The sequence below is a fragment of the Podarcis gaigeae genome (assembly GCF_964106915.1).
Source record: "Podarcis gaigeae genome assembly, chromosome: 8".
NCBI classification, from domain to species: domain Eukaryota; kingdom Metazoa; phylum Chordata; class Lepidosauria; order Squamata; family Lacertidae; genus Podarcis; species Podarcis gaigeae.
This window is the reverse complement of record NC_139684.1, coordinates 80,384,895-80,407,513: the sequence shown is the minus strand read 5'-3', so window position 1 is coordinate 80,407,513 and position 22,619 is coordinate 80,384,895. Positions and strand designations below refer to the sequence as shown.

At 47.0% G+C, this 22,619-nt stretch overlaps 1 protein-coding gene across 2 annotated transcripts in view; it reads right to left on the bottom strand.

Moving 5' to 3' along the window:
- The window catches only part of TMEM145 (transmembrane protein 145), a 34,727-nt gene that overhangs the window by 9,576 nt on the left and 2,532 nt on the right, over positions 1–22,619 (bottom strand). The window contains exons 1-9 of one of the 2 annotated variants that reach the window (XM_083753949.1): positions 13,726–14,343; positions 12,179–12,253; positions 11,643–11,720; positions 7,725–7,811; positions 4,498–4,599; positions 4,326–4,410; positions 2,579–2,650; positions 1,302–1,370; positions 28–108 (exon numbers count right to left, since the gene is read on the bottom strand). In XM_083753949.1, the coding sequence (XP_083610075.1) occupies positions 28–108; positions 1,302–1,370; positions 2,579–2,650; positions 4,326–4,410; positions 4,498–4,599; positions 7,725–7,802 (487 nt within the window). In that variant the 5' untranslated portion in view covers positions 7,803–7,811; positions 11,643–11,720; positions 12,179–12,253; positions 13,726–14,343. Of the gene's footprint in view, positions 1–27; positions 109–1,301; positions 1,371–2,578; positions 2,651–4,325; positions 4,411–4,497; positions 4,600–7,724; positions 7,812–11,642; positions 11,721–12,178; positions 12,254–13,725; positions 14,344–22,619 lie in introns of those variants that run through there. The other variant, XM_083753948.1, reaches the window with a different exon arrangement.

The window sequence follows — 22,619 nt, the reverse complement described above, 5'->3', positions numbered from 1 at the left end:
CACTCTGTATTCCCCCTTCATACCTACCCAAGATCTTGAGGCTGCCGTTTCCAATGCCGTCGCTCGCATACTGGCCCCAATATATGCAGAAGAACATCAGGCTGAGCACTGAGGAGAAGAAAAAGGGAGGGAGGGGAATGCAGCAGGTGGCAAGTGTTGTGCAATTGCAAAGGCAGAAAGAGGATGAAGGGGTCTCTTTCCTGCAGGGTCTCTTTCCTGATCCCTGGCAACTGTTCTTTGTCCTCCAACTGTAAAGGTAAAGGGTAAAGGGGCCCCTGACCATTAGGTCCAGTCGCGGACGACTCTGAGGTTGTGGCGCTCATCTCACTTTATTGGCCGAGGGAGCCGCGTACAGTTTCCGGGTCATGTGGCCAGCATAACTAAGCCACTTATGGCAAACCAGAGCAGCACACGGAAAGGCAGTTTACTTTCCCGCCAGAGTGGTACCTATTTATCTACTTGTACTTTGACATGCTTTGAACTGCTAGGTTGGCAGGAGCAGGGACCAAGCAAGAGGAGCTCACCCTGTAGCGGGGATTTGAACCGCCGACCTTCTGATCTGCAAGTCCTAGGCTCTGTGGTTTAACCCACAGCACCACCCGCGTCCCCTCCAACTGTATCAGCCATCTAATCCCAATCCCCATCTTTTGGCCCCTCCTTCCATCCCTTCTGACACCCCTTTTCCCTGCCAAAAGCATTTCAGTGAACTCCGAACCTGAATGCACAACCCTAAGCCTTTGGGGGCAGGAGACAGTACACAGTTTAACTGGAACGCACCCTATGTACAGTGGTGCCCCGCAAGACGAACGCCTCGCAAGACGAAAAACCCGCTAGACGAAAGGGTTTTCCGTTTTGGAGGCGCTTCGCAAAACGAATTCCCCTATGGGGTTGCTTCGCAAGACGAAAAAAATCTTGCATCCCCCCACGGGTTTTTTCCCGCTTTTTTCGCCCTTTTCTTAAGCCGCTAAGCCGCTTATCAGCTGTTCCGCTGATAAGCCGCTTAACAGCTGATCGCTGGAAGCTGCTTGACAGCTGTAGCGCTAATCCGCTAAGCTGTCAATGGGCTTGCTTCGCAAGACAAAAAAACCGCTATACGAAGAGCCTCACGGAACGGATTAATTTCGTCTTGCGAGGCACCACTGTATATTAAACCACCTTTGGAACTACACAATAAGGGGTGGGCTATAATAAATGCCAAATCAATAAGCAAGTGAAAACAGAAACAAAGCCCAGACACTGGTGTCAGCAACTTGGTGGGTTGCTTTCCTCCCAATAATGTGCCCTCCCTGCCTAGGACTCACCCTCCACCCCAGCCGCCGTCATGAACATCTTGTAAGTGGTGTGGAGAAGTTGCCGTCCCTTCAAAAGATCTAGGAGGGAACGAAGAGACAGAGAGGGTCATGGAGACAGAGAGACACAGAGAGCAGGGGGCCGTTGGCAAAAGTATCGTTGGCTTTTCTCTGCCCACCGGAACACAGCAACGAGGCCTCTCTCCCTCACTTCATTGCCCAAGACACATTGGAGATTGGGTTTCTCTTAGAAATTCTTCTTCCAGAGCCAGGGGTAGGTACTATTGGGAACCTACCATGGCCCATATTTCTGCGAAGGCCCGCCGTCCCATTATTCTCTGGAGATACCTGACCCCGCAGCTCCCCCTCCTCGCTGTCAAGCCTTTCCGTCACAACACCGATTGGAGGAGCTACTCCCCCCTGCCTCTCTACAGAGCGACGCCCCGTTTGCCTGGACACTGTAAAGATAAAGGTAAAGGGACCCCTGACCATTAGGTCCAGTTGTGACCGACTCTGGGGTTGCGGCGCTCATCTCGGTTTATTGGCCGAGGGAGCCGGCGTATAGCTTCCGGGTCATGGGGCCAGCATGACTAAGCCGCTTCTGACGAACCAGAGCTGCCCACAGAAACACCGTTTACCTTCCCGCCAGAGTGGTACCTATTTATCTACTTGCACTTTGATGTGCTTTCAAACTGCTAAGTTGGCAGGAGCAGGGAACGAGCAATGGGAGCTCACCCCATCGCGGGGATTCGAACCGCCGACCTCCTGATCAGCAAGTCCTAGGCTCTGTGGTTTAACCCACAGCGCCACCCACGTCCCTGCCTGGGCACTGGGGACTCCCAAAATAAGTCACACTGCATGAGAAACAGGAAGCGTTGACCCAACTGCATCTGGACTGGGACTCTTTGGTAAAAGGTAAAGGTAAAGGTACCCCTGCCCGTACGGGCCAGTCTTGACAGACTCTGGGGTTGTGCGCCCATCTCACTCAAGAGGCCAGCGCTGTCCGGAGACACTTCCGGGTCACGTGGCCAGCGTGACATCGCTGCTCTGGCGAGCCAGAGCCACACACGGAAACACCGTTTACCTTCCCGCTGGTAAGCGGTCCCTATTTATCTACTTGCACCCGGAGGTGCTTTCGAACTGCTAGGTTGGCAGGCGCTGGGACCGAGCAGCGGGAGCGCACCCCGCCGCAGGGATTCGAACCGCCAACCTTTCGATCGGCAAGTCCTAGGCGCTGAGGCTTTAACCCACAGCGCCACCTGCGTCCCTTGGGACTCTTTGGTACTCACAGCCAAAGTAGCAGGAGATGATGAGGATTAGGATGAAGATAAGCAGGAAAGTTATGTCTGTCTCCAGGATGCCTGAGAAGAAAGGAGACAGCAGATTCAGCAGCGGACATGGGAATTGCCTTATTTTTTTATAATAATTTTTATTAATTTTAATTATAATCCAATAATAGCTTCATTACAACAATACCAAATTATAATACAATTACAAAGACCAATCGTTCAAATACCAAATTATATAATTTAGGTGCGCCCCTCCTGTGTGCTACATTTGATTGTTTGATGATTTTCTTTATTTTTGCGTTCCAAAATCTTATTCATTTCAATTGCATTCCGGCCAAAACAATAATCCCTTATACAACAACTGCAGTATTAATAACTTGCATTCGTGTTGACGCATTAAATGATTTACAGAACTACAAGTGAGGCACTCAGACTATACCCTTGTTCTTCCTGTGTGTGGCAATTATTCTGTCCTTGTAAAACGTTATATGAGAGCGGTGGACTAGTAATCTGGTGAACCGGGTTCGCGTCTCTGCTCCTCCACATGCAGCTGCTGGATGACCGTGGGCTAGTCACACTTCTCTGAAGTCTCTCAGCCCCACTCACCTCACAGAGTGTTTGTTGGGGGGAGGGAGGGAAAGGAGAATGTTAGCCGCTTTGAGACTCCTTCGGGTAGTGATAAAGCGGAATATCAAATCCAAACTCTTCTTCTTATCTATCTTTTCCCGGCTGTTGCCATTCTCCATCATGCCTTGGGAGGAGCTGATATCCTATTGTGGTTTCATAAATTTCTCCACCACTCCATCCCTGGCTTTGTTGTTTTGCAACTTTAACAACAGCTGCGAAAATCACCCTGTCCCAATAAATAACCTGTTTTACCCTTTTCCCTCTCAGCCTGGGAAGAAGAGTGATCTGTTGAACTGCAGGTGACTCAGTAATGAAACTTACCAGTTCCTTGGCAAGTTTGTGGATCAAAGGAATTTGTGAGATGAAAGAAATTGACTTGTACCACTCCAGTCTGAAGCTTCAAGGTTATCGCTCTTGTGTGAGGGCTGCTGCTGCTGCTGCTGAGGAACTAGAATTGCCTGTCTGGGTGCCTGATGGCTGTTGTCAGCTGCTCAACATCAGGTAGTTTAGGCTGAGAGATGCCTGACAGGCGCAAGCTAATGCTGTTTCATGTTGTTGTTGTTGTTGTTGTTGTTTAGTCGTGTCCGACTCTTCGTGACCCCATGGACCGGAGCACGCCAGGGACTCCTGTCTTCCACTGCCTCCCGCAGTTTGGTCAAACTCATGCTGGTAGCTTCGAGAACACTGTCCAACCATCTCGTCCTCTGTCATCCCCTTCTCCTTGTGCCCTCCATCTTTCTCAACATCAGGGTCTTTTCCAGGGAGTCTTCTCTTCTCATGAGGTGGCCAAAGTATTAGAGCCTCAGCTTCAGGATCTGTCCTTCCAGTGAGCACTCAGGGCTGATTTCCTTCAGAATGGAGAGGTTTGATCTTCTTGCAGTCCATGGGACTCTCAAGAGTCTCCTCCAGCACCAGAATTCAAAACCATCAATTCTTCGGCGATCATACCTGCTTTCATACCTGCGTGCAAAACCAAACTCTGGTCTCTAAGTTCCTAGCCCAGTAGTCTAACCACTCTGACACACTCTCTCTCTGTCAAGCCTCGGCAAACGTGCTGTAGGAATTCAGATTCCTAGAATCTGAACTTCGCAAACCTGACGTGAACTAGCAGGGAACTCACCAAACTCATCAGCCGAGAAGTGCCGCGTCCAAAGCGATTTGCCGTTGGTGAGGATCATCTCATACTCCAGTTCCAGCCCATCGCCCTGTGAGAGAGCAGTCAAAAGTCATTCTGATCTTAGGGAACTAAGACAGAGCCACAAACCCAAGTGGGCGGGTGTCATGAGACTCACCCCACACTTGCTGAGGGCCACATACCACCAGCGCTCACGAACCGAGCGGAAACTCCTGCCGCTGGCGCAGCTCAAGTACCGCACCGAATTTTCTGTCACCAACTGGAAAGAATAATAACACGAATAATTTTATCATTTGTACCCTGCCTATCTGGCTGAGTTGCCCCAGCCGCTCTGGACAGCTTCCAGCATATATAAAAACATAATAAAATATTAAACATTAAAAACTTCCCAATACGGGGCTGCCTTCAGATGTCCCCCCCCCCTAAAAGTCAAACAGTTGTTTATCTGTTTATAATAATAATTTATTATTTATACCCAGCCCATCTGGCTGAGTTTCCCCAGCCACTCTGGGCGGCTCCCAATTGAGTGCTAAAAACAATACAGCATTAAATATTAAAAACTTCCCTAAACAGAGCTGCCTTCGGGTGTCTTTTAAAAATAGGATAGCTGCTTATTTCCTTGACATCTGAAGGGAGGGCGTTCCACAGGGCAGGTGCCACTACTGAGAAGGCCCTCTGCCTGGTTCCCTGTAACCTCATTTCTCACAATGAGGGAACCACCAGAAGGCCCTCAGCGCTGGATCTCAGTGTCCAGGCTGAACAATGGGGGTGGAGACACTCCTTCAGGTATACAGGACCAAGGCCGTTTAGGGCTTTAAAGGTCAGCACCAACACTTTGAATTGTGCTCGGAAACGTATTGGGAGCCAATGCAGATCTCTCAGGACTGGTGTTATGTGGTCCGGGCAGCCACTCCCAGTCACCAGTCTAGCTAAAGCATTCTGGATTAATTGCAGTTTTTGGGTCACCTTTACAGGTAGCCCCTTTGAAGGTGACATCTGTTTGACATCTGATGGGAGGGCGTTCCACAGGGAGGGCACCACTACCGAGAAGGCCCTCTGCCTGGTTCCCTGTCACCTCACTTTTCACAGTGAGGGAACCACCAGAAGGCCCTCGGAGCTGGATCTCAATGTCCAGGCTAAATGACAGAGATGGAGATGTTCCTTCGGGTATACAGGGCAGACAAGAAGATTTGTGATATGGCAATCAGGTAAAACTGAAGGAGGAGCTATAGGAATATCACAGGAGTCTATAGCTTAGGCCCTTGAATTTCTCCCCAAGACACACAAACCTCTCACTGTCCCTGTTTTCCCCAAGGGTCTTTGCCTGACTGGAATATTTCCTTGAATTCTGATCATGCCTGTTGCTTGTCGGGATGGAGGATAAAGAGGGGTGTTCGAGTGCATGTAAAAACTATCCTACTGTACAAAGGTTACATTTGCATTTGATGCTCAGCCTAATTTTGCTTCCAACTCTGCCTGCCTCTGGCACGCAGCCCTGAAAATTCCCCAGCCCTGATGTAGCTGAACCAAAGACCTGCTCAGGAAGCAAATGTGAGCTCCACATTCTACATGGAATAATATCGGCCATAGTTTGTGGGACCCCAAGCCCTGCCCGTGTATGTGAGTTTGCTATGAATTTTGTGGAGGGGGGGGAAGCATCTTAGCGGAGAAATAAACCAGAATCGTAGCCCTTGTTAGAGTAAAAAGAGCCTGCAGCTGCACAGAGAGGTTTAACTGCATATGGGCAACACTGGCTGAAATTTCAAAGGCCCAACTTACTACGCTTGTAGGACAAGAAGTTTTGTAAGGAGAACTATATGAAATATTACAGAAAAGACTTATGAGAAGGGATTATAAGTTGTTGACTATTAAAAGTAATAGGGCAATAAATGTAAGATTAAAAGAGGAGGTTTGAAAATAATTAGGCGTGGTTGATGGAAGTCTTACGCTAAAATACCCAAATGATGTACAAGATGAGATGATACGTTCTGTTTGGGAAATATATGCAAAAAGAAATAAAAATGTATTTTTAAAAATAATGAAATAAAATTCAAAGGTCAGAGATGTCTAAATAAGATATTCTATAAGTGGAGAAGAGGTATCAGTCAGTGTCTTTGTCCCACAACTGGTCAAAAGAGAGAAATTCAAAAATTCAAATCATACTGCAGAAAAAAATGTGCTGAGTAAGATGATACATGCAAATTTGCTCCAATTGCATAAGTCGTTTAGGTTGCTGAATCAAACTTTCCTTGGTGAATAAATCAGGATTCCCTGGGCACTCGGTTTGTTTTGTTTTAGAATGGTCTGCACACAGCCTTAGATGCATGCGCACGCGCACACACACACACACACACACACACACCCCGCCATCCTGCTTTCTCTGTCTTTCTCCACACTGAGAGACAAGATGAAATAGAGGACAAAGGCCCCATCTTTGCTGGACTCCCAGTCAGAACCTATTCCTCTCACTGCAAGTGTCTTCTTTTGTGTCATAAGGAATGCTGAAAAAGAGGGCTGGCCTGCTTGTTTCATGATAGGCTCAGTCAATACAGCATCAGACTCTTAATCTCAGGGCTGGGGGTTCAAGCCCCACATTGGACGAAAGATTCCTGCATTGTTCCCGTAGTACCTTCCAACTCTACAATTCTATGATTCTCATTTACACCTTCCACGCAATATACAAAATTCAAGAAAATCAGCTAAAAAGCAGTTGCACACATCACAGAAAGTTACAGCAGGTAACATTTAAAACACCCATGTTTCTTTCCATGGCAGAGATCTATGCATCCAGCTGAGAGAGCTTGTCGGAACAAAAAAAAGTCTTCGGTTGTTTCTGGAAAGTGCAAATAGCATTCACAAGCCTTTTTGCTCCAGAACATCCTGTATCTAATTTAAAGTAAAGGTAAAGGGACCCCTGACCATTAGGTCCAATCGTGGCCGACTCTGGGGTTGTGGCGCTCATCTTGCTTTATTGACCGAGGGGGCCGGCCTACAGCTTCCGGGTCATGTGGCCAGCATGACTAAGCTGCTTCTGGCGAGAAGCTCATGGAAACGCCGTTTACCTTCCCGCCGGAGTGGTACCTATTTATCTACTTGCACTTTGATGTGCTTTCAAACTGCTAGGTTGGCAGGAGCAGGGACCGAGCAATGGGAGCTCACCCCGTAGCGGGGATTCGAACCGCCGACCTTCTGATCGGCAAGTCCTAGGCTCTGTGGTTTAACCCACAGCGCCACCCGCGTCTCTTGTATCTAATTTAGCACCTCCCAAATCTGTTTGACTGTCTGTTTGTCTGATCTTACTATGACCAACATCCCGAGTTTTTGGGTATGGGGGAAATGGTGAGCAGAACCCTACAGCCCCTTTCAAGTCCCAGAGACGCTTACCTGGCATCCAGACCAGGCATACTGGGTGGTGAGGTTGATCACCTGATTGTTCTCTGGACGGATCACGGACTCCTTCATCAAACAATCCTAGGAAGAGGAAAGAGTAGAAGAAGAAGAGTTTGGATTTGTTATCCCGCCTTTCACTCCCTTTCAGGAGTCTCAAAGCAGCTAACATTCTCCTTTCCCTTCCTCCCCCACAACAAACACTCTGTGAGGTGAGTGGGGCTGAGAGACTTCAGAGAAGTGTGACTGGCCCAAGGTCACCCCGCAGCTGCATACGGAGGAGCGGAGACGCGAACCCGGTTCCCCAGATTATGAGTCCACCGCTCTTAACCACTACACCACACTGGCTCTAGATGAAAGAGGAGGTAAAAGGGAAATAGTAGGAGCCTCAAACCAACATCACCCTGAGCAGGATGACCACATGCAAAAGGGGACCGTGGTACTGTTCATTCAGAAGTGGTATTTCCTTTCCTTCCTTTCTTTTTGTTATTCGGCCTTTATTATTTTATTCACATAATATACATTCTTCACAACAAACAACTCCTAAATAAACAGACAACTCCAAAATAAAATCATATGTAACAAAACCATAAGTCTCATGTTTTCATTTACACTGATCTCCTCTCCGATACCTTTACTTGATATTTCTTGCTGCTTTCTGCTTTCCTTAAGGAATCTTTATGAAAATTTAAATATCTTAAATCCTATACCAATCTTTAACAGTTTCAATTAATCCCTTCACCTCCCTCCCCCACAGCCCAGTACCTCCCTCCACCTGTGTGCAATCTTCTTTCCCCACTATTATTTTTGTTATTCTTGCGTCATTCACTTTATTTGTTATTCCATCCTTAATATATTATTAGCCTATCTCCTTGAGCCTTTTAAACTTTTGCATATTAATTTTTAAGCTCTGTGCTTAAAAGGCTCGCTTGGCAATTCCACACCCTGATCAACTCCCGCCCGGAAACCAATGTCCCCACTGTGGAAGGACGTGTAGATCCAGAATTGGCCTCCACAGTCACTTACGGACTCAGTGTTAAAACTGTGTTTATGGAAGACAATCTTACTCAGCTACGAGGGATTGCCAAAGAAGAAGTAGATGGCAGAAGAGGATAGGGGAGCAATCTGTTGTCTCCCCTAGCAACCATGCAACCCCACCTCCTCCCAGTGTCTTTCCTTGCACACATGGAGAACCAGGCCTTAGTGTGGCTCCTCTGGCAGCACGAAGGTTTTGTGAGCAAACACTTCTCATCGCCAAGCCTTAACGAGCCTCCGCTGATAGCCGATGCTCATATCTCCGGAAACTGCCACATCTAATCTCACACCAGAAAGCGTGCAAATTACATCGCACAAGAAAGGCACCCAGCTGCTCCCTGACACCCACTGTCATCATGGAAATTATGTCAATTATGTACAGCTGAAATATGCAAATGTGCTGCAGCTTCGTAGCACCTAATAATGGTTCCCCTTCTCCAGCTTCCCTCAGCGCTGAAGAAATTGCAAGTGCTCACCCCTGCCCCTTCTGACTTAAACCACCTTGGAAGAGAAACCTCAAAATTCTTGACCCGTTCCAATTGAAGAGCAGCTTCTGTTACTAAGGGACTGCTGAGCAGAAGAAACTGCTGGCTATAGAAAATAGAGGATTATTATGTCATTCCACCAACCTGCGTACCAGAATACTTTGCGCTTTTTTCATGCAGAGCTTTCTGAGAGCTCAAATCGCTTTACATAAATTACCTGGGTAATCTGTACAACAACCCTGCAAAGTAGGTCATCATTCTTATCCCTATTCTATTGGCCATCTGCACAATGTGGAAAATACCTAACCTCAGACATCCTCCTTCGTCAGGTCAAGGTGACTATGAGCAGGAGGAATATGTTCCTTACAGATTGCGAGCGCGGCTAAATATATTTCTGTTTTCTGCAAACATAGCAGCAAGGAAGAGAGGAAGAGAGAGAGCATTTGGTTTTTAGAATTTAGGCACTTTTAGCCTTAGTAATTAGGCACTATGAAAAGAACTCATAAGGCATAATGGTGTACCCGTATGCCTTTCTCAGGTTGTCACATTCCCCCCTTTCAAGCTTAGAAACAATTCAAACATTTGTTTCTTCAGCTTGACCCTCATGTTGAACTCCAGTATAGACAACGATCTATTTCAGGGGAATCTCCTCAGAGGGAGTCTCATGAACTAATCTGGCATAATCATGTTCTTCTGGGACCGGGGGTAAGGCTTGATATATGGCCATTATATGCTTCTGCAATTTTTCCCTAATGTCAGGGGCACTTTGGGCCACAATACTGCAGAGGTGGAGGGGGGGGGCGGGAAGGTGCCACGTTGAAAGATAGCAGCTTCCCTAAGCCAACACACAACCCAATTCTTATTCAGAAACAAGCAAGTCTTACTGACTTACCGTATTTTTCGCTCTATAGGACGCACCTGACCATAGGACGCACCTTGTTTTAGAGGGGGAGAACAAGGGGGAAAAATTCTCCCCCTCTCTGCTCAGCGCCCCTTCAGCGAAGCGGCAGGAGAAACGGAGCCCCTTCCATTTCTCCTCCTGCTTCGCTGAAGGGACGCTGCGCAGCTCTCCCTCTCTGCTGAAGCCAGGAGAGTCTTGCTCTCCCGGCTTCAGCAAAAGGAACCTGAAGCCTTTGGAGCACAGCACAAGTTCCCGCTGCACTCCAAAGGCTTCAGGCGGCTATCCCGGAAGCCTGGAGAGCGAGAGGGGTCGGTGCGCACCGACCCCTCTCGCTCTCCAGGCTTCAGCGAAACCAACGCGTAGCCTCCGGAGTGCGGAGGGAGCGCTCCCTCTGCGCTTCGGAGGCTTCGCATTGCTATCGCTGAAGCCAAGGAGCCAGCATTTGCTCCATAGGACGCACACACATTTCCCCTTAATTTTTGGAGGGGAAAAAGTGCGTCCTATAGAGAAAAAATACGGTAAACAGGACTTCCTCTCAACTAATGTGGATAGGACTGAAGCAATATCGCACATGAGCTGAGATCCAAACACAAAGATTTATGCAGAATGAACTTAAACTGGGTTTAATGGCCATCACAGTGCCCCTCCATCCCCTAAGTTCATTATCAGTCAGAGAAGAATGAGTGGAATTCACTGGGATCCTCACCCAGGTCAGACTCTACTCGGCGTCTCAAGTTCTCATCTCCTAACCCCGCTAGGACCTTCCAGTTCTCAAAAGCTCCTTCCATTCCTCCTCATCCTCCAAAAACCCTCCCCACAACATCTCCACAAGACTCGTGACCCCTGGAACTGCTGATCTGTGAGGGGAAGCAACAGGGGAACTCTAGCCGACGATTCTCAGTCCAGTCACCAAAGGACAGTTCCCCCGATCCTCGGGAAGAAGCTATGACAGCGTAACAAGTATAAAACAAGTGCTAGTCTATTGCGGGACTACAACTCCCATCACCCCCAAAAACTGACCATGCTGGCTGGGGTGATGGAAGCAGGAGTTCCACATCACTAAGGACATTGGTTCACCAGCATTTTACTACAGATTTCTCCTAATAAACACATTTTTTAAAATGCAGTTTTAGCTAATGGACACGTTTCTGAAAGCTGTTTCCCCATATACAAATGCCTTCTTGTTTTGTTTTTTCCACGAATGTATCCATCCTTATGCAAACTTTCTCCTCATAGATGCATTCTTTGTAAACGTTGCTAAGCAAAATTTTGATAAGTGCGAATTTCCAAGGACAGATGTGTTTTTGGTTCACATATAGCTTTGAAAAGCGTGGCTTTGATAAGATTTGGCTTCCAAAGAGGCCTAAATCGAATTTCTCTCCTTCTGCCTCGGTGGCAACTGTGCATAACCTGCAGAGAAGCAGCTAACCCACTGGGACATATTCACCTCTTGAAGGGAAGTCTAACTGCAGCTGAATGACCATCCAAACTGACCTTGTTTCCCTTCTTGTAGACGGCGGGCCACTGGGAAGGATCATCAAAATAAAGAAGGATATTCTCGCAGCATTTGGCCTTTAAAGGGAAGCAGAAGTACAGCTTTAAGGATAGCAACAGCAACATAGGCCCAACATGACAAACACATTGTGTACAACGACAGGGATGGTGGACCTGTGGTCTTCCAGATGGGGCCAGACTCCACATCCCATCACCCTGAGCACAGGCCATGCTGGCTGTGGGATGATGGGAGTTGGAGTCCCTCCACACCTGGAGGGCTTTTTCCCACCATATATGAAAAAAGGTTAGGCTTTTTATTTATTTTGCTTATTGGATGAAATATGTCAATAAAAGCAGTTCAATGCCATTAAAAATAAAATAGCAAACAAAAAAGAATATTAGAGCATGTCAATATATATGAAGTTGGGGAGGCTTGTCTTAAAAAAGTTTTATGCAGGCACCAAATTTTTTGAGATGGTAAAAGAGGTGGCAAAAAAACCAAAAAAAGGAATATGATTGAAAGATAAAAATATTACCTCTGGGTAGCGGAACCTGAAGTCCAGGCGCCCATAGTCAGAAAGGAAGCAGAATCGAGTCAAGAAGACCCAGTCCTGGGAAGAAGGAGTACGTGTATGTGTTATTTCTTATCATACCAGCTCCACCATTTTCTTTTTTTTTTTTGTTTAATATATTTATGAACCTCACTTTCATATATAATATATCCCAAGGTGGTATACAGACTAAACATACAATATCACCATGAACACATAAAAAAAAAGGTTTGAGTTCCTACTGAAATGAGGCTGCATTTTAATGTTGTACTTAATCTTGTTTTTAAGTTGTATTTTAATCAATTTTTTTTAACCTGGTGTTAGTCGCCCTGAGTCCAGTCTTGGTTGGGGAGGGCGGGGTATAAATAAAATTTATTATTATTATTATTATTATTATTAAACCCATCAGTAAGAGCTGCTTGGCAAAGAATCTCACATTTGAAAGTCCTGCCAGAATAAAACAGTTTTTAGAAGATTCCTAAATCCAAACCCAGGACACCATCTTCTGGGTCTGAAATCCTGCACAAGTCACATGACCCGCACAAGATAGCATATTCGGGGGGGGGGGGGGACACTTTTTTCGGAGTGAGATCTCGACCAAAAATCACGCAAGAGCAAGGCGCCCAAAATGGCCACTGTACTCTCACAGGGTGAAATGGGATGTCTGGGTTTTCTGGGACAGTTGGGGAGTATGATGGTCTGAAATTGTATATAGCAGCTTCCATGTTCCTCTTGAAATGTTTAGGGTCTTCTTGCATGAGGGTCTTCTCCCAGCCCTTTGCAAACCCAACCCAATGGAAGGGCGCTGTGGAAAGCATCCAAATACGATTAGAACATTATATTTCAGGAGAGATTAGCGTAAGCCCAACCCAGCCTGAAAATTATTCAAGTGTCAGCAGCCCAAACACGGCTCCAACCAGTTACCATAAAATTTTTACGGCTTGGCTGTAGGAAGGATAAATAACATCCCAAACAATCCCCATAAAATGAAATCTATTAGGCGGTTAACGTCATAGTCATTAATTTAATAGAGCGCAGTGCACCAACTAGAGAGGGCAGGCCAATCTGTACCAACGGCTTGTTGCTAGGTGTGTAGACCCCTAAATGAAGAGGGGCACAGGCAGACCCTGTCCTGTGGCCTGGTGAAGTGGCCTGCTTCAGGAATTGGTTCTGAAAGCAGCAGAATTCTTTTTTTAGTCAAGGGCAGGAGGCTATTTCACAATTTGGGCTCCATTTTAGGAGACCAGGATCTTACTGCACAAACATTAATGGGTCCTGTGACCCCAGACCGCAGGTTCTGGGTGGCAGAAGTGGGGTTGACATGGGATTTCTTATAAAGAATTCTCAATATCATAGAATTGTAGAGATTGAAGGCACCCCAAGAATCATCTAGTTCAACCCCCTGCAATGTGCAGAAATCTCAGCTAAAGCATCCATGACAGATGGCCATCCAACCTTTGCTTAGAAACCTCCAAGGAAGGAGAATCCACAACCTCCAGTGGGGGACTGTTCCACTGTCAAAGAGCTCTTACCGTCAGAAAGTTCTTCCTGATGTTTAGTCAGAATCTCCTTTCTTTTAACTTGAAGCCATTGGTTTGGATCCTACCCTCCAGAGCAGGAGAAAACAAGCTTGCTCCATCTTCCATGGCTATCATATCTCCTCTCAGTCTCCTCTTTACCCAACTCCTTCAACCATTCCTCATAAGGCTTGGTTTCCTCAGCTAATATAAAACTTTGATTCTTTGGGGGAACCTATAGGTGTTGATCTCCTGTTTACCAGTTTTAGCACAGAATTTTTGTAGGTTTTTAGTATAGATATGGACTTGGCAGAGATGTGTACAGACTCCTAGAACCAACTTTCCTTTTCATCTACGAAGCAGATATCCTCCCTTACAGTGCATATTCAAAGGCCCGACCTCTCCAACCATTGGACCTCTTCCAGATCTGGGAACAGGATCCAAAAGTGTTGGCTACTTGAGTCTCAAGATGCACTCTCAATGCAGATTATGTGCCACTCCACATTTGTTAACAGCGTTGTCATGGTTTCCCGGGAAGTGAGTCACTCGACTCAAAGGTTTTTACGCAAAACTTGAGAACATTTCCCGATGGAGGGCCATTGACACACAGAAAAAGTCTATTGGGGGTGTAACCACAAGTGGGCGGAGATGAGGGGCTGGATATGGTGGTAGGTGGGACCAGAGCCAAAAGAGGGTGGAGTTTGCAGGATTGCATAGTTCTTTGGGTCTATTCTGTCTATTTCTCTCTCTCTCTCTCGCACAGTGCCAAAGAGGAAGAGATTCTCAGAGGCGGTGGTCTGGAGGAGGAGAATGGCCCTACAATGTCCAGAGAGCCAGTTGATGCTCTGGATCACACAAAATTAGACTCAGGACTGCAGGTTCCCCACCCTGATTTAAATACTGAAGCTATGGTCTACCTCCTGCAGCCCTTTCTTACAGGTTATGAAACACAGGCTCTGCTTATAGATTCCTAGAATGGTAGAGTTAGAAGGGAACCCAAGGGCCATCTATGTCCAGGCCACTGCAATGCAGGAATCTCAGCTAAAGCATCCATGGCAGATGGCCGTCCAACCTCTGCTTAAAATCCTGGCCACCAGAGAGAATGAGAAGAGTGAGAAAAGAGTGGTGGGGATACACACACAAACACAAACAGGGCTGTAACCCTAATTGTGCCAATCACCCAAACCTGACCATTGCACCATTAACCCCCTACAGCTTCCACCCTGTGCAACTCCTAAGCTCTTTTCACCTTCCCAATCCCAGTCCTGAAACCACTTTTCTATTCTGCGGCCCTATTTTGTAGCCTTGTTCTCACCTTCACCACCACGTCCATGCCTTCCCCTCCTTTTTGTACAACTAATTCAGAATGCGGCAGCTAGACTGGTGACTGGGAGTGGCCGCCAAGACCCTGTTTAGGGAAGTTTTTAATGTGTGATGTTTTATTCTGTTTTTAATCTGTTGGCAGTCGTCCAGAGCGGCTGGGGAAATCCAGCCGGATGGGCGGGGGTATAAATATGTAAATGATGGTGATGGTGGTGGTGATTACCCCCTCCCCTTGCACACAACCCCCCCCCCCAATGATAACCTCCTACACCTCACTCCTCCCAAATATGGCAACTACGAAGCAGCTTTTTCACCTTCCGCAAAAACCTTGGAGCCACCATCTCTTTCTATTCTGCAAACCCTTTCGTGCCTCTGCTTAGTGGTGTAATGGGTCAGTGTGTCTGGCTGTTAACCAGAAGGTTGGTGGTTCGAGCCCCCCCCCAGGGACGGCTGGGGGCAGGATTCCTGCATTACAGGGGGTTGGGCGAGATGACCCTCAGGATCCCTTCCAGCTATACAGTTCTATTCTTTTATTATTCATTTTCGCCCCCATTCCCATGCCTCCTATTCGCACATGACTTGTGGCCTAGGACCCTCGTACCTATGGGACCGCCTCTCCTGGTATGCCCCATGGAGGACCATAAGGTCCATAAATAGCAACACCCAAGAGGTCCCAGGCCCTAAGGAAGCTAGATTAGCCTCAACCAGAGCCAGGGCCTTTTCAACACTGGCCCCAGCCTGGTGGAATGCTCTGTCTCATGAGACCAGGGCCCTGCAGGATCTGATTTCTTTCCGCAGGGCCTGTAAGAAAGAGTTGTTCCGCCTGGCCTTTGGCTTGGAATCAATTTGACTCCTTCCCCCTCTTTCTTTCTTTTTCCTTTCTCCTCCTGTGATGAGGCTGCATTTTAATGTTTTAATGTTGTATTTAACCTTGTTTTATAAGTTGTATTCCAATCAACTTGTTTTTATTATTGGTGGTTGTTAGCCGCCCTGGCTGGGGAGAACGGGGTATAAATAAAAATATTATTATTATTATTATTATTATTATTATTATTATTATTTAGTGGTGGCTGGTGCCCGTTGGTGTTTATAGGGTGAAGGGCAGGGAGGTCAACATTAGGGGGTGCCTGACTACTTGCAAGTAGGAAGTTAGACAGGTAGGAGATGCCTGAAGGCAGACTGAGGTTGGTGATCTGATGTCCTGTTTGTCAGCTTCCATGGATACTTTTTGCTTTTTGAGCTCAGCTCTTTATTGACTTCAGGGCAAAAACTTCAAAGTCAGAAGTGACCTTCCTTAGGGAGTAACAAAGAGCCACAGCAAATTAGATACCTGGGTCATAAACCGTAAGCTCCCTTTGCCCACAGCATCCTCCAAAAGGCAGCTACGTGACAGTTCACACTAATCAAATGGAGCAAAGGGTACTAAAAAAAGGTCAGATCCTATCCCCCTTGACAGCATTCTCTCAGTTTCCTTCTGGCACAAACTCTAATCTGCCTTGCTGATTGCAAATGCCAGAGAAACTACATTCACGCCACCCTATGAAACTGCTTTGAACAGTCGTGGCTTCTTCCCCCAAAGAATTCCGGGAGCTGTAGTTTGCTAAGGGTGCAGATAGTTGCTTGGAGGCCCCTATTCCCCTCACAGAGCTACAGTTCCCAGAGGGATTTGATTGTTAAACCACTCTGGAAATTGTAGCTCTGTGACGGGAACAAGGGGGACGCTTGGCACTTTTAACAGATGACAGGTCTTGTAATTCTTTGCAGGGGTAGCCACGGCTGTTTAAAGTGTCATCATAGCACTTAAATGCACGACGTTGAGTGCGGCAGGAATAACCCTGTTTATTCCAGTTCAATGCCGATAGGGAAGGGGTTTGTGTCTGTGATCCGACCATCGGGAACCCCCGTTCTTCCAGGAATTGCATCCACCTCCTTTCCCCTTCCCTCTAAACGGCCGAAACAGCGCAGCGAAATACCGTGCGGTTGCTTCTCAGGCACCTGACACCACAGACGGTGTCAAGTCACCGTACCACCGCAGTTTCCTGGGTCAATGCCATCCCCGCTGCCACTAGACAACAGCCACTGATAGACACAGCTGAGACAGACAAAAGTCTCAAGAGGAGGGGCTGAAATAATTCGGGTCAGGGGAGAAGGCAAGAGAGGCAGATCGAAGGGTTTGGAGAACAGGCAGGGAAGGATATTGTAAGCTAGACCATATCTGCCAGATCTAGAAATGTATGTATATAATATCAGGTGGAGGTATATAAAATCTCCCTGGGGAAATGGATATCTAAGGAAACAAGCCTCTTTCCTCCTCCCTCTTTCTCCTCTGTCCGACTCTCGGGCCTACCTCCCTCCCCTTAAAATCCCCTTCGCGTTCCCATGGCAACAACCCATGCTCAAGGTTTCCACGGAAACCGTACCCGAGGCTGAAGAAGGCAGAGGAAACAAGCAAAATCCGAGAACTGGGGCAAAGGCAGAGGGAAGGATCCAAAAAAAGAGGGGGGGGGTCAGATTGCACACACCCCTCCCTGGATTTCAAGCAGCCTCCTGAGCTTTATCTGCCTGCCGCAGGTCTCTTCGAAACACCCCCCAAATAAACCCCTGGGGGCGCATTGCCTCAAAAAATACTGTTTTTTGGTGAGGCCTGCTGCCTCAGCGGCTGCATCTTGCAAACAAGCAGCAATGAACAGGCGCTGTGTTAAAGTTGTGAGAAGGGGCAAAGCTCAGGTGAAGCACCTGCTTTTCAGGCAGAAGGTTCCAGGTTCGAATCCTGGCTTCTCCAGGTAGGGAATGCCCCCCTTTCTGAAAACCTGCTGCTGTTTATCAGCAGGCGGTACTGAGCTAAATGGGTCAACAGTCTGCATTCACACCAAACGCTTAAAGTACTATGGTACCACTTTAAACAGCCATGGCTTTCCCCCAAAGAATTCTGGGAGCTGTAGTTTGTTAAAGGAGCTGAGAGTCATCCAGAGACCACTACTCCCCTCAGAGAGCTACAATTCCCAGAGTTCCCGATGGAGGAGGATTGATTGTTAAACCACAGTGGGAATTGTAGCTCCCAGAGGGGTGTCTCCTAACAACTGCAGCTCCAAGAAGTCTTGGGGGGGGGGGGGAGCCATCACTGTTTGACATGGTATTGTAGCACTTTAAATATACAGTGGTACCTCGGGTTACATACGCTTCAGGTTACATACTCCGCTAACCCAGAAATATTACCTCAGGTTAAGAACTTTGATTCAGGGTGAGAACAGAAATCGTGCTCTGGTGGCGCAGCGGCAGCAGGAGGCCCCATTAGCTAAGTGGTGCTTCAGGTTAAGAACAGTTTCAGGTTAAGAACGGACCTCCAGAACGAATTAAGTACCACTGTATGGTGCAAATGTGGTCCAACACAATATCCAGCACAATTCCCATGTTTCAAATCCTTTTCTGAAGCTCTCTCTTCTCCAGGGCTCCCATTTCTGCGCCCCAAACCTAGAGCCCTTTTGTCCTCTGTGTGGGGTCAAGTGGTCAGTTTTCCTTCTCCCTGCCCCAGCCTCTGGCAGATCACTTCTGCAATGCCAGCTCCAGGATTGGAGGGCATTAGTGACTGCATCTCCATCTTAACTGATGTCCCCGTGGCCCATGTTATACCCTTGCCCTCTGCCTCAGGACCCAATCTTCCCAAACACCCAGAGGGATGCCAAACGCAAGCAGAGAACTGGCTGGCCGACTCTGAGTAGTCGCATCAGGCAGTTAAGGAGACTCTGGGGGGTGACAGCAGCCCCCCCCTGCAGGGGTGTAGTGGTTACCAGTGGTGACTAGTGCCCCTAGGTTAACCAACCTCTTGGGACACGGGTGGCACCGTGGGTTAAACCACAGAGCCTAGGGCTTGCCGATCAGAAGGTCGGTGGTTCGAATCCCTACAACAGGGTGAGCTCCCGTTGCTCGGTCCCTGCTCCTGCCAACCTAGCAGTTCGAAAGCACGTCAAAGTGCAAGTAGATAAATAGATAAATAGGTATCGCTCTAGCGGGAAGGTAAACGGCGTTTCCGTGTGCTGCTCTGGTTCACCAGAAGTGGCTTAGTTATGCTGGCCACATGGCCTAGAAGCTGTACGCCGGCTCCCTTGGCCAATAAAGCGAGATGAGCACCGCAACCCCAGAGTCGGTCACAACTGGACCTAATGGTCAGGGGTCCCTTTGCCTTTACCTAACCAACCTCTTGTACATGCAACTTCAGAGTGGTCTGTTAGGTGTGGGCTAGGGAAGAGGACAGATTCATAGAATCACACTGTAAGCGTCTTACTCTCTGCCGACTGAGCTAATCCTCGTTTTTAAAGCATATTTCATTTACGGAAGACACATCCGCCCCATAGATTTAAATCAGGCATAGGCAAACTCGGCCCTCCAGATGTTTTGAGACTACAATTCCCATCATCCCTAACCACTGGTCCTGTTAGCTAGATTTGATGGGAGTTGTAGTCCCAAAACATCAGGAGGGCTGAGTTTGCCTATACCTGATTTAAAGCATATTCAGCACACATTTAAAACTCAAGTTGTCCCCCCAAAGAACCTTGGGAAGCGTAGTTTCTCTTCTCACAGAGCTACAACTCCCAGCACATTTTCAAACTACAGTACCCAGGATTCTTTGGGGGTGGCTCCGCACAAAGCGATTGTTGTAATGTGTTAATAGTGGTTGTATATATATAAAAAGAGGTGCTGGTTATTCTGGTGGCCAAACACACAAAAATAGAAAATTCCTGCCATCATTGGCTACTACGAGTCACAATGGCCATATGTTATCTCTAGTATTAGAAAACAACAACTGGGCAGGGTTATTGTGTTCATGTCACACCTGTGGAAAGATGTGTTAGGCCCTTAGTCTGATGCAACACAACTCTTATGCCCTTATATTTCTGTGCTTTAACATCAGATGAATTAACCTGGATTAAATACTGTCCCTCATTCTGCACTTTCGCATACATTTAAAGCACAAGGCCTTCATCCAAAGAATTGCAGTTTGCTATCCATTTTGAAGGAAATCAGCCCTGAGTGCTCACTGGAAGGACAGATCCTGAAGCTGAGGCTCCAATACTTTGGCCACCTCATGAGAAGAGAAGACTCCCTGGAAAAGACCCTGATGTTGGGAAAGATTGAGGGCACAAGGAGAAGGGGACAACAGGACGAGATGGTGGGACAGTGTTCTCGAAGCTACCAACATGAGCTTGACCAAACTGCAGGAGGCAGTGGAAGACAGGAGTGCCTGGCGTGCTCTGGTCCATGGGGTCACAAATAGTTGGACATGACTAAACAACAACAACAAAGTGTGGCTCTGTGAGGGGCAAACTACAGTTCCCGGAATTCTTTGTGGGGGCGGCACCATGCACTTTAAATATGCTTTAAATGTACAGTGTGACCATCACATGTAAAGTGGATTAGAATCTTCATTCTACTGCAAAATAGCCAATTACAGGATTTAACTGTCCTTTACCCAATTTATTAGCAGATGGGCTAAAGTGGGTCAATTAGTTGACATTAAAAACTCAAATATGTGCTTTGGATCAAATAACCCAGGGTATTTGGCGATTGCACCCTAAATCACTGGCTCATTCCCTGCTCTCAGAATCTTCAGTCACAAAGGAGATACCGTGATCCCAATGCTAACTGCCTCTAGTACACCCACCTACCCTTTCTATGGCCTAAGAAAAAATATGTGGTGGTACCTCCAATGCAGGCAAATTTATTGCGTAGTAAGGTTTATTGAGCTAGCATGCAGTATATATAGAGATTGGAAGGGCAGAGGAAGTAAAATGAGGCCAAACAATAACGAAGCGCAAAAAGTATATATAGTTTGTGGCAATGTTGTATATAGCTATAGAGGAAGTAAAGCGATCGTTTACAACAGCAGTTATGCTGCATTGCTGACTGTAAATACATAGAAAGAATATTTATTGTGGTTTATAACATAGGGAACTGTAGGGTTGCCATATTTCAAAAAGTAAAAACCAGGACACCCTGAAAGTTGTTGTTGTTGTTTTTTAAGGAAACTCCCCAAATTGTTGAGCTTTTTACAGAAAAACCCAAAAGTTGCAGTAAAAACTACAATAATTTTTTATTTTTTTTTACGTTTTGGAGCTTTTTAAGGCATTTTCGGCACGATTTAACCCGTTGCTGGTTTTCCAGAACATTTGCCCGATTCCCGAAAAGTAATCCAGGACACCATTTTCAGAGGCGGATTGCAGGACATGCGCTGGAAAATCAGGACGGACAGCAGCCCTAGGGAACTGCCTTATACTGAATCAGACCAAATAGTCCATCTGGCTTAGTACTGTCTACACTGACTGGCAGCTGCTCTCCAGGATTTGGAATGGGACCCTACCAGCCATACCTGGAGATGCCAGGGATGAAACAGAGACCTTCTGCATGCTCTACTACTGAGCCACAGTGATGTGTTAGGGTGAGATCTTGGTTTTATACAATACTGTCACAGAAGATGATGCAGTCCCATTTCCCTTCTTCCTGTGTGTGTTCATCTACATGGAAAGTATATTATACACACAAACCCGCCAACTTACGATAACGCTTTCTGCGTCCGATATTGCAGACTCTGGATCATGTTAGTATGCTAGTCTTTTAAGGTGACATGAGACTCTTTGTTGGGTTTTGTGTGTGTGCAAGAGACGAAGGGCTCATCCTCCAGACTTCCTTTGGTGTCACAGGTCCGAGCTTTAAAGCTCCATGTCTGAAAGCCTCTTTTAATTTGTTGTCACAGCGCTTTCCTCAGGGTGTTTTACCGCCAAATCAGAGCAAATGGCAACTGGGTTTTCTGTGGGTTTCCGTTTGCTCCGATTCAGTGGTAAACCACGGGGTTTCCTGCAGAAAGTCAAGTAACCTTTATTGGCATCCCATAAGAACATTCAGAATACATTTAAAATAGATAGGCCAGTGCGATCTCGTCGCCACCCCAAGGGCACAGTCACCCGCCAAAGGGCAGAAGAGGCGAGCAATCTGCCTCATCTCTGAGGGTTTCCAGCAAGGGCAGGATCCTGTAGCATACTTCAGCGACAAAAAATCAAATAGAGGGACACTCAGGCAGAGAGCTTTAAAGTCCAGACCTGTGCCCTAGAAAGAGCAATGCAAAGGGAAGTCTAGATGACTCCACAGCTACCCCTCTAAAAGTTGGTTCAGTGGCATAAGGCACTTACAGACAACCTGCTTATTTCACACTTAGCCTGAGATTAGAGATTAGAGGATTTTGGCTATTCCATGAGTATTCATTGTGATGTGTTTGCTGGGAGGTTAGACGATGTTGCATCAAAGCAAGTGTTATCCCACACTTTCCAGGGCATTCTCCTTTCACTTTCCTTACTGCAAAACCAAAAAAAACCACAACAGATCTGTTGGGAAATGAGGTTTTTGTTGCACAAGACCTCCCTCCCTATCAACTACAATTTTGCGGTGTGAATTTGTTGGTATGAGATGTGAATCCCACCCCAAAACAGTGACAGCCTGGAAGGGCCCATAGTCATGTTCTCCCACACAGCAAAGAAGCAAAACAGCAAAAGCTTAGAAAGCCACTCTATAGTGAGCCAGGGCACTGGTCCATCTAG